Below are 12,406 nucleotides of genomic sequence, written 5' to 3'. Positions count from 1 at the left end.
GATACTCATTCAAAGATACTACCCACTTTAAGCCAAGAAGTACATTAGCATCGTTAGCGTCAATGTAGAGGTGTACAGGAAGAGTCCGCACAGGCACCCACACCTGCAACCACTAAAGCTTAGCCCCTTTGTTTCCATACAAATCCTCAATGTTTATTTGTCCTATTTCCTGTTTTCAACTTCAAGGATACTTCCACTGGTCATTTAAATTTTCTCTTGCAAAATCACTTCTGGAAAGGAAAGAATGAGGGCAGGTATAAGTATGCTTTTACTGTCATCCTACCAAAACTTAAACTCTGATAAATGTGTATATTCTTTTAACTATACACTCAAATAGAATCTCATTTATGTCACTTGAAACATTTTTCCTGGTAGGATGTCATTGAATCAACTAGAGAAGCAAAAAATCTAAACTCAGATTTCATGATAAATTAGATTCCAAATTTCAATATATTTTTTCTTATCATTTATCTGTCTAAACCATGCTGCCTCTTCATGAAACAAACCCCTTTCAGCCACACCCCGCTAATATAAGTGTAAACACTAGGAAGGTGTTCTTCACATAGAAAACTTAGGAGTTTAGAGCTTGAATGGAGTATCTATTATCTATTTCAGTGCTTTTTGAAATTTCAGGTAGTATTGATTTTACAACATTATGATTTAGAGGTGTAGGTTCACACCTCTTCAGATGATGTTACTGCATGGTGCCTACCCTCAAAATTCCAATAATCCTCCACCCTAGTCCCTTGAGGCTCCTCTGTGCTTTGCTATACAGCCTCTATTCTGCTATCTTAAGTCTAAAGTTTGTTTTGGTTTAGTTTTTGTCTGTTCCTTTGCTTTGTTTCTTTATATTTCACATAAATGAAATCATTTGCTATTTCTCTTTTTTCTTCTGACTTATTTCATTTAGCATAACCCCCTCTAGTTCCATTGTCACAAATGACAAGATTTCATTTTTTTAATAACTATAGATTTTAATATGTATATATGTGTATATATATGTGTGTGTGTATATATATACATAAGTATGTATATATATTACATATACACACACCATTTTCTTTATTATTTTCTTAAAGAAGAGCTAGTTATAACTCACAAAAATTACTTGTCTGGGACCAAGCTGGGATAAACCTGTTCCGACAACTCATTCTTTAACAGTAAAAGTGCTTCTTTTTAGTGGGGGTGTTTAAGTTACGAATCAAGAAATTTTAATTGTCATATAATTCCCTAGAAATATCTCATTGATTTGATTCTATTCACAGACTTTCCGTGATGTCTTATGTGTCTTATCTGCAAACACTTATTTAAGGTAATTATATCTAAGTTTATTTTTAAACATACTATATCCAATTGTTAAGTAATTTACTGCAATGTTAATTTTCAAATGAATGTACATTAATCTACATTCATACAGTCATATAGTGTATGACTAAGAAAGGTGATTTGAACTAAGCTTTAAAACAAGACTGAAGTCTTGTTTTGTTTTTAAAGATGTATTTATTTATGTATACAGAACTGGGGTACAGGCCAGAGGTACAGGGGAAGTGAGAGGATTCACCAGAGACAGAGTGGGAGCAGAAAAGGCAGATTGACTAAGTACCCTGCTGAGGAGAGTAGCGGGTGGGTCAGGAGAGTTCTGCCGCACCATGTGGATCACTTCCGGGGTAGGGATTGAACTCATACTGAAGTGACTTTAGGTTCTTAGTACTGTGCTTTAACCCACTGAGACACCAGGGAGGCCCTGAAGTCTTGTTTTTTATGGCTCTCTTATATACTTGGATTTATTTTGGAGATATTTATTAATTAACTCAAAATAAAAATCAATTTATCTTTAATATAGCAGAGAAAGAACTATCAGTAAATAGAAGCTAAAGTTTTTTTACTTTCAAAGAAAGTATAAGTACTTGTTTTTCTAATTATTTGTGGTTTTTTTCCTATATTCACTATTAAAATAGCACAGAGCATCACTTTTTTGTGGTTTTAGTAAAGGCACTAGAATTAGAATGTCAACATGTGCAAGAAAAATAATACTCAGATCACACATTGCTATAGGACATAAGATTGTGAAAACAGTTTCCTTTTAAGGAAACTCAATTCAAATTACATTATTTGTAAATATGTAATTATTTTTGTTTTACTTAATTAAACTTATTTTTTTTTTTAAAGATTTATTTTTATTTGTACATACAGAACTGGGGTACAGGCCAGAGACTCAGGGGCAGTGAGAGACTTCACCAGAGACAGAGTGGGGAGCAGAACAGGCAGATGGAGGAAGTACACTGCTGAGGGGAGCAGTGGGCGGGTCAGGAGAGGTCTGCCACGCCATGTGGTCTCCTCCCGGGCAGGCGGGAATCGAACTCATGCGGAAGTGGCTTTAGCTTCTCAGTGCAGTGCTTTAACCCGCTGCGCCACCAGGGAGGACCTAAACTTATTTTTAAGGCAGTTGTAAATTTCTAAAAAATTATGATGATAATACAGTTTTTCAAACCACTACCCTCTGTTGGTATTTACAATGAAGAGCTTTATATGATTATCAGAATTAGAATCTTATGGTACATTTGTTGAAGTTATTTCCAAACCAAGGAGGTTATAAGGCTCTTTTTACTTGTTCAGGTCAGATAGAGTCTAGGGAAATGTATCTTTACCTTTTTAATAATGTTCTTTTATTTATATCTCTGAAAACTTACATAAGGAATGCATGAAGGGACCTAGGATATATAATTGGGTAGCTGAGGATTCAGGGGTACAGAGTAGCTGTCTTCAAATTTTGAAAAGAATATAATGTAGAATAGGATAGATTTGAAGGGGCCAAAGTGTAGAAGAAAATTTGGCTCAAAATAAGGAGATATTCCTGATTACATACGTGAAAGTGACAACTCTGTGTGTATGTATGGACAGAAGGATTCTCTAAATCACAAAAATAATATATGCTTTTAGTAATCAGACAAATGTATATCAAGAAAAAGAAGGCATGTTTCCCTCACCAAGAATTACTCCTAACTGGTACTGACTGCTTTGTATGTATCATTCTAGAAGAACATACCAAAACTATATATATATATATATATATATATATATATATATATATATATACTTGAAAAATGTTATTTATTAAAGGGAGAAAATACTTGCATCTTGCATTTTTTTTTAAAAAGTATTTATTTTAGCTGAGGAAATATTAGGGTCTATTCATCAAGTATTACCACCATAGTACACCTAACACTAACTCACTCATAGTCCATCAACAATATTTTTTAAAATGGAAGCATTTTTGTATGTGTTAAATAGGGTCACTATAAATTATGTGTGTATAAATTATGTCTCTTAAAGTGCTATGGCTTTTTATGGATGTTTAACATTCTTAATGTAGACATATACGTAAGTAATTTAGAGAAAAATTTTAAAATCTAAGGTAAGATATTTATTTTTATGTAATCATAGTATAATAATGCACATTCAGGAAATAGAGAATATTTTTCTTTTATTTCAGAAAACAGCTCCTTGAAAATGGTGAGGTAAAGCTTTCATTTTAACCTCTGCTAGATTTGTGCATTAAGTTCTAATTAAAGGATAAGTCATAGGGGTAAACCTTGTTGTTTACACAACATCAGATGTGCTTAAGTGGTTCAGCCTTAGTAGTAATCTGCTGATCCTTCCCTCTTTAATCTGCTCTCAACTTTGAGTAGTGAGGATTTGAAAACTAGAAAGCTTAATTATGACCATAGAGCAGAATCATGTTACCTTAATTCATTTGTTCATTCATTCATTCAACAATAACAATTTCTAATCCACTGAGAAAATCAGGGTTACAGACCTTCAGGGCAGATTCCATCACCCTTACACATAGACTGGATGGTCATTTACAAGCTCAGTGGTGTCATAGGCTACAAAAGATGATGTTACAATGTCCTTGGCCTCAAATAGTATAATTTTTCAGTGGAGACATGCAACAAGTAAAGCAGCATTTCATATGGCACTAAATTATTTTGTGGTATAAAAGGAAGACCTGCATGTGTGTCATATATCATTTTCATAATTTAAGACTTATGAGCTACAGTTTTTTATCTGCTTCAGCAGTATTCCTTAGGGGTTTTCAGCCTACCAGATGCTTGCCCTGTTAATAAAGTTTTTTTTTTTTAAAGATTTATTTAGTTATGCATACAGAACTGGGGGTACAGGCCAGAGGTGCAGGAGCACAGAGAGGATTCACCCATGACAGAGTGGGGAGCAGAACAGGCTGATTGACAAAGTACACTGCTGAGGGGAGCAGCGGGTGGGGCAGGAGAGGCCTGCTGTACCATGTGGGTCACCTCTGGGGCAGGGATCGAACTCATGCTGAAGTGGCTATAGCTTCTTAGTGCTTTGCTTTAACCCTCTGTGCCACCAAGGAGGGCCCTGTTAGTAGTTTTGTTTGAAATATTTATACAGTGAAGCTCTTAACCAAAAAAAAAAAAAAAAAAAAAGCCCCCTATTAGTTTATAGAAATATTTGTATAGTCCACTCCTTTTAAAATGAACTAATTTGTGTTTTTCTCTGATTTTTGTTGTTGCTGGAATGACATGTAAATTTGTGAAGCACTCCTTAGTTTTCTGTCTCCATGGCTTACTTCCTCACTTTCTACAGTCCTGCTCAAATACCTCCTTTGCAGTAAGATCTACCCAAGTGAGCCTACATACAGCTGCACCTGCTTTCTCCTGTTCTAGGACTCCTTTTCCTCTCTGTTTTCTTTGCCACTGCATTAACTACTTTCTGCTTTCCACTGCTTCTCCTCACTACGTGAACTAAAATATAAGCTTCGTGAGGGCAGAAATTGTTCACTGTTGTTTTGTTGACTATCTGGAACACCCAGAAGAGTATCTGGCATTTAATAAATGTTTGTTGAATGAATGAATAAATATGGATAAATTTATTACTAAGTTAAAACGTCCTTATCCTGATGGATGATGATTATTTTTGATATACTTTTATTAATTTTAAAATATATAAAGTGAAAATATTTTTGTTTGTTTTTATAGCTAATTTTCCACACATTGCAGTTGTTAGCATTTACTGCCCTTGCTGTTTTAATTATGAGACTGAAGCTGTTTTTGACACCCCACATGTGTCTTATGGCCTCCTTGATATGCTCTCGACGGGTAAGGTCTTTCTTGTATAACTATGCTTTAACAACTATAGCACCTGCAGTGCATTTTACCATAGCTTTGCTGAGTAATCGAAAGCATAAAAACACAGTGTTTTTATTTTTAAATATTTTAAAATGCTAGTCCATGGTTGATTATAGAGTAAGAAAAGCAACTTCAAATAGCTGTTTAAGTTATTCTAAATTTTACTTATTTTTTATGATACATGATAAGGCATACCACTCCCTCCCTTAATATCCTTTCAATTCTGTAGTGCCATTATTGTATCTTATATATAAAAGAACTAGACAAATAGCTACAATTCTGGGGCCAAGGTACTTCTAGAAACAATTTATTTTGATTATGTATAGCTTGTTTATGAATATCATAATGTTTATTTTCCTGAGTGATGTTAGTACTTGTGGGGTTTTCCTAGTTTATTTAGGATGTCCATAAAAGACACACAGATGTTAAAGGATTTAATTCTAGGGTGTTTCAAATTTGTAATTTCCTAATCTTAATCCCATGTAGTACTTAATTAGTACTAGAGGAGTCCTATATTCCTTCTTTAATTCTTTAGTGAGGAAAGAAAAATGCCTTTTTAATTGGACCACATAATTCAAAGTATTTGTTGTTTTTTAAATAAAATAGGTGATGATACCTCTCTATACTATTAGCATACTGATAATATCAAATGATTATCCACTTAGGCTTAAGTAGCAAGGTGAAAATTTAATATTAACCCTATAAAATTCTTCATAGAAGTGTTATAAATAAATGTTTTTTTTCATTACAGCTCTTTGGCTGGGTTTTTAGAAGAGTTCGTTTTGAGAATTTTATATTTGGCATTGTGACAGTGATGTCCGTACAAGGCTGTGCAAACCTCCATAATCAATGGAGCATAATAGGAGAATTTAATAATTTGCCTCAGGAAGAGCTGATACAATGGATTAAATACAACACCAGACCGGGTATGTTGCTATTATGTATAACTAGATTTATACCCACATGCTATGTAGTTATCATTTCTTATATGTGTGTATATATCTATTGTGACATAAAAATGCATGCATAGTCATTCACTATTTGTGAATACCCTTACAGATTTTGAGCATGCTAGTTGTAATATTCACGAAATCAAGCCTTTTCAAAAAAGAATTTCGTGCCCACTTTAAGTCTCTCCTGCATAACTGTTTGCATTAGGATTAATGATTATTTACTAGTTATATGCTATATATCTCAGAGATAATTATCAATCAGTATTTTCTTCATAAAAATGGCATATCAGAAATCAATCTTCAAAAAAAATTTCATTCCTTGTGACAGACTGCTAGAGAAAATCCTTTTGACCATGGGCTGTTATGTACAGCCCTATATCATGTTAGGCCATGCACAAATTCTGTAAATTCAGTCACATGTAGAAAAGTTAATTAAAACTTTGGATATCCTGTTTTCATCACTAAGTATCTCTACTTTTAGACACTAGAAAATATTCCTTTGAGCTTACCTTCTTTTCTTCCTCTTTGTCCAAAATCACTTCAGGCAGATTGACACTTAACTTTTAAATATCACTTTTAATTACTTTCCAGAGAATAAGCATATTCTACAGGGTTTCCTCTAAGTGATCTATAATCTTGCTCATGACTATTTTGATATTTACTAATTTTTGTTGTTACAGGTTTTTCTCTATGGTTTATTAAAATTTATCTTGTAATGCTTTAAGTTGATTTCCTCTTACCTCTTTCTTGATAGTCACTATTTTACTAATTATCCTTCATAAAGGAAAATATTTTTACTTTCATTCAGATATTTTATTTATATCTTTTAATAACATATGTCTTTGAGTGACAGTTACTCGTGCCTTAGAATTACCAGACCAACTTAATAAGAGTTTTTAAATTATTCTTATAATGACATAACTTTATAGGAATTCAGGCAGGCAGTACTTTTATTCTTCTTTCCTCTCCCCACAGTTATTTTTCCCAGGCTTTAAAATGTACTGTTTCTTTTCATCTTATCTCCTTTTTTTCTCAATCTGTTTTGGATTCCTGGCAAAGAGAGCTTACATTATGCAATTTATCCTTCTAAACAGCTCCTTCAAATCCCTAACTCATTTGTTACTGCCTCTTCCTCAATCTTACAAATCTGTTCTGTTCTCTTCTTCCAAACCTCGATGATGAGTTTTCTCATAGCTACCATATGTTTCATGAAAGCAGCTGAAGTTCTGTAGTATGGGTGGGACTAGTGTTACATCAGGTCTGTCATGAAGACTGTATAGTTTGCACACTGCATGAAGATGCCTAGTGGAGAGGACATTTGGAAATGTGGTTCATTTACCACATCCTGCGTCAGTGAGCCTCTTTCAAATCAGAAGGAACACATTTTTCTAATGCCTGCAGCAGATCAAATGGAGATTTCAATTTATTTGTAGGAAATTATCTTACCATTCCCCTATATGATTATATTTACCTCAACACCAAGAAGAAAAGAGAGTGTAAGGAGCATTTCTTTCCCCTTCTCTGTCATAGGTGGCTTCTGCTCACCATCTCCAGCCGCTGCTGGACAGACCATCGTAGTTTCTTCTGTATAGCACTGACCCTAAGCTTTGAGTTACTTGAGCCCAAGATTTCCCGTCCTTGGCACATGGAAATTATGGGATGTCTTGTGTATTGCAGACCATTTAGCAGCTTCCAATTCCTTTACTTACCAGATGCCAGTCAACCCTCCTCTTAGTTCTTCCCCCATTGTGGAACCAAATAAAATTTCTTTAGAAATCATAAGTATCCAAGAAACTAACTCACTGCTGGTAAAGAACCACTGGTCTGACCTGAAAACTTTTTACCACTAATTATGAAATCTTGCAATAATAAATACATATTTGTACTTCAGTTGATTTACATATTTTTAAGTTTAAGGCATAAAGAGATTCTTACTCAGCTACATTTACAATACTTCATATATTTGAAAATAAATAAATATTTATATTACATTAGGTATGAATAACGTGCCTTGCTTTTATTAGTGATATTATTTTATTAGTGATATTATTAGACTGGTTGAAATGACAACCTTCGTAATTATGTAATCATTTATTATGTAGAAGTCCCAGAAGCCATCATTTGATAATTAGAGACAAAATTGAAACAGAAGTCAGGTAGATTTTGGTGTATCCTAATAATAAACAAAAGATAATGCATTTATACATGCAATTATTTCAAAAAGTACTAACGGCAAGTAGTGAGATTATTTGATAAAGTATATAAATTATATAAATACAAACAGAAACCAAGAAAGCTTAATTATGTATATTTAATGATGATCTGATGCCAAAAAAGCCAAGTTTTCCTCTGGCAAGTCTTCAGAGCTGAAGTTTACAGCCCACAAAAATCATTTTAGATGTACTGTGAGATTTGCCCTGTTTAACAGTGTATCAGTTCCCAACACTTAAAATTATTGGAACAATGTATGAAATTTATATTTCATTCCTAGTTCTATGTAGTTCTGTAGTACCACATGACAGAGTGCTTGACTGTGACAATAGGTGGGTGCTGGTACTTTCTAACTATACAATCTTGCTTAACTCACTCAACTTCACTGTTTGTCCAGCTTTCTCATCCACAAAATAACAATACCCATCTAATGGACTAATTTAATCCTGGTGAGAATATTTTACACAGTTCCTGGTACTAAATAACATTTAACAAAAGTTGGATGTTATTATAATAGACAATAATAAAAATTTGAGTGAATAAAATAAAGTCAATGTTTATTAAATGTATTTTACACATTTATAAACATAGAAATGTAGACATGTATACATTAAAATGTATTTATCACAGACACAGGTTTTGACTTTTTTGAAATATGCTTTTATGGGCTATAACCTTGTTTTTCAGATGCTGTTTTTGCAGGTGCTATGCCTACAATGGCAAGTGTCAAGCTCTCAACTCTTCACCCCATTGTGAATCACCCTCATTATGAGGACGCAGACTTGAGGTTGGCAACTGATTGGATATTTCAACTAAGCATAAAACATAATGACTTTTAGGATTTTTACAGAAACACACATATGCTCTCATCTGCATGTTTATGCTGGAAATTAAAAACAAAATGTATGATAACTATCCAGAAATGACAATATGTGTCTGTTGGACCTTAAAGCAGGTTTACCAACCTCTGAAAACTGAAAAAGCAAAAGCCACTTTCTCAAACTGACGAATGTGTCACAAATTTACAAATTGTGTGTATGTGTGTGTAAGTAGGTGTAAAAGTACCAAAAATTTTTCTAAATTGTAAGAGAAGGCGGGATGGATTTGGATTATAGCCGTAGTTTGGGAACCCCTGTCCTAGACTTCTGGGTGATTACAAAAGCTATTCTTACTTGTGGCCAGTGACTGTTTCTAAAAGAAAAAGTATCCAAAATTTGCTGTTAAATGCTTCATGAAGATTTAGGACAGTCTTTTTCTCGCTGATTGTGAAAAATTAATTTCTATTAAAGTATGGAAGTTTTGTTTTCAGTAAATGACTGACTTTAAAAAATAATTTTACTTCTAGTAACTATCAGGGTCATCTTTCCCTTTGAATGCATTTTTGACCTATTGTTAAACTCAAATTTTTTAATCACAACTTTATGTATGGTAATTGGACATCCTGCTTGGTTGAAATTCTAAGAATTGTTCAAGCTACAAATGGTAGTGTACTCAGTGTTTCATAAAATCTAGGGACAGTTCATCTGTTGTACCACACTTTAAGGGAATACGTCCTGCTTCTCAAGCTTTTTTTAAAGACCTTTCTTTACCTAACCGCTACCTTAGATGCCCACTGTCTGTTGTTACATTTGCTATATTCAGCTTCAACTCATACTGTTTGAAGCTTCCACAGAAGAAATTATCTACTCAAATTTACATTTTCACTATATTCTGTCTCTATTGGAATATGTTCCATTACTAATTATGTTATAATTTATGCAAAGCAAATTTTATATTCTGAACTATTTTTCTACTCCTCAACTCTAGATTCAAAAGTGGTTTATACGCTAGCAGTCATCTGTCAGTATCTGTGGAGACTGGTTCCAGGTCCCCCATGTGTTCCAAATCTATAGATGTTCAAGTCCCTTTCATAAAATGGAGTAATATTTGCATAAAACTTATACACATCCTCTCATATTCTTTAAATCACCTTTATATGATTTATTATACGTAATGAATGCCATGTAGGTAGCTATTATTTGGTATAACTTAGGGATTAATGTCAAGGGAGAAGTCTGTACGTGTTCAGTACAGATGTATGCCTAATGCCATAGTAGTGCTAAGAACCTGCTTTGATCCATGGTTGGTTGACTCTGAGCACACAGAACCTAGGGATAAGGAAGGCTGACTCTACACACCCCACTCAAATTGCTGTTATGTGTCAGCACATTTAACATACAAACATGAATGTGGAAATTGTCTCCAAAATAATGCATACTGCTTGGGGCTATATATAGCAATATTTCCCCCCAGTAAACACTGAGGTTTGAATTTTCGAGCCAAATTTCTTTAGTTCATTCTATTACCATTGATTTAAAATTCTTTTAATCTTTTGTTTGAATTTAAAGGGCTCGGACAAAAATAGTTTATTCCACATATAGTCGAAAATCTGCAAAAGAAGTGAGAGATAAATTGTTGGAGTTACATGTGAATTATTATGTTTTAGAAGAGGCATGGTGTGTTGTGAGAACTAAGTGAGTATGAGTCGATGCTATATGATATGGCATAATTTTAAATAAATATTTTTATTATGGTAATTTTGATTTTTTAAAGAATATCTATGCCAAATACTTCCATTAAAATATTATCCTGGTACTTTATTTAATATAATTTCATGTTGGAAAGGAAAGTTTCAAATTAATTAGGTAGAATCTTAATTTCAAAAATTATAGTATCCTGACTTTTCAAAAATTATAGTATCCTGACTTTTCATTTTTATTTAACATGTGTTTTTTTTTAAACATCCTAGTTTATTTTTTCACAAGGAATTTCACCCTTAACTGTGGTTACCCTAGTTTTTCCACTATCTAAGTGTCCACAGTCTTCTATCGTCCTGCACCAGGAGCTCTGTCTCTAAAACTGAGGCTCTCAGTAGGGAGCAGGGAGCGCGGAGAGCAAAGGTGGGCGGGGCACAGTGGACCATGATAGAGCACTAAGGGTGCCTAGTGGTGGGTGTGGTGTGGTAACAGGTGTCTGAATGTCATCCTGTATTTCCGGATCATATACAGTATTATAAACCAATGTTACCTCAATTAAAAAAACTCTAAAATAAGTGGTGGCACAGAGGTTAAAATCTCAGTGCTACCAAGCTATTGCCAACCACTGCTGTTTATGTTTCCCCAGCCAGGGAGCTGACCCACGTGGCACAGCAGACCTCTCCTGTCTTGTCTGCTGCTCCCCTTAGCAGTGTATTTGAGCAGATCCACCTGCCCTACTCCCCAATCCGTCTCCATTGAGTCATCTCACCACCCACCTCTGGTCTACACCCCAGTTATTGTATTCATAAATAAATCTTTAAAATTATCAAGTAAAAGAAAACACACATTGAGTCAGAGAACAGGAGGGGGAGATCTATGGAAGTGTGTGTGCATGTATATATCTATATTTATATATATGTATAGTGTCATTGCACCTTTATCAGTAACACATTTCACATGGAAATGCAAGTAAGATACTTAAATTCATTTTTGTTATCTTGCATATGTTGAAGTCACATGTTTTGAAATAAAATCTTTATTTAATAATTTAGTCTCTAAAAGTTTAATGGATATTTTACAATTTACAAATTTCCCTCAGTATAAATGCATTTGAAATATAAACATAGATATATGTATATGTCTCTTTTTTTCAGACCTGGTTGCAGTATGCTTGAAATATGGGATGTGGAAGACCCTTCCAATGCAGCTAACCCTCCCTTATGTAGCATCTTGCTCAAAGATGCAAGGCCTCACTTCACCACAGTGTTTCAGAATAGTATGTACAGAGTACTGAAGGTTAACTGAAAATGAGTATATCCATTACACTGTGGTGCAATAACTCCCTTTTGGGCTTACTTATATTCCTAAAAATCACAAGCTTTAATAAGGAACCCTTAGAAAGAAGATAATAAAATTTAAAGTTTTTCTGATTACTAAAAGGTAAATTATTTCATTGTTTTCTAGACTTAAGCTTGTCATACAAATAATTAAATTATTTCCTATTATATAATCATATGTTCATTTGAATTTTTAAAAAAATGTATATAAAAGAACAATG

The 12,406-nt window shown here is 33.7% G+C and overlaps 1 protein-coding gene across 1 annotated transcript in view; it reads left to right on the top strand.

The window, feature by feature from the left end:
• DPY19L2 (dpy-19-like 2 (C. elegans)) overlaps nt 1–12,153 on the top strand; it is a 58,709-nt gene extending 46,556 nt beyond the window's left edge. The window contains exons 16-22 of the mRNA XM_004677148.1: nt 1,266–1,312; nt 3,494–3,518; nt 5,019–5,138; nt 5,920–6,094; nt 9,020–9,119; nt 10,720–10,845; nt 12,003–12,153. Of these exons, the coding sequence (XP_004677205.1) occupies nt 1,266–1,312; nt 3,494–3,518; nt 5,019–5,138; nt 5,920–6,094; nt 9,020–9,119; nt 10,720–10,845; nt 12,003–12,153 (744 nt within the window). The remainder of the gene's footprint in view (nt 1–1,265; nt 1,313–3,493; nt 3,519–5,018; nt 5,139–5,919; nt 6,095–9,019; nt 9,120–10,719; nt 10,846–12,002) is intronic.
• Nucleotides 12,154–12,406: the final 253 nt, after the last annotated feature.

This window comes from Condylura cristata, unplaced genomic scaffold, assembly GCF_000260355.1.
Source record: "Condylura cristata isolate star-nosed mole 26May11 unplaced genomic scaffold, ConCri1.0 scaffold00005, whole genome shotgun sequence".
NCBI lineage: Eukaryota > Metazoa > Chordata > Mammalia > Eulipotyphla > Talpidae > Condylura > Condylura cristata.
This window is presented reverse-complemented; position numbering and strand designations above follow the sequence as displayed.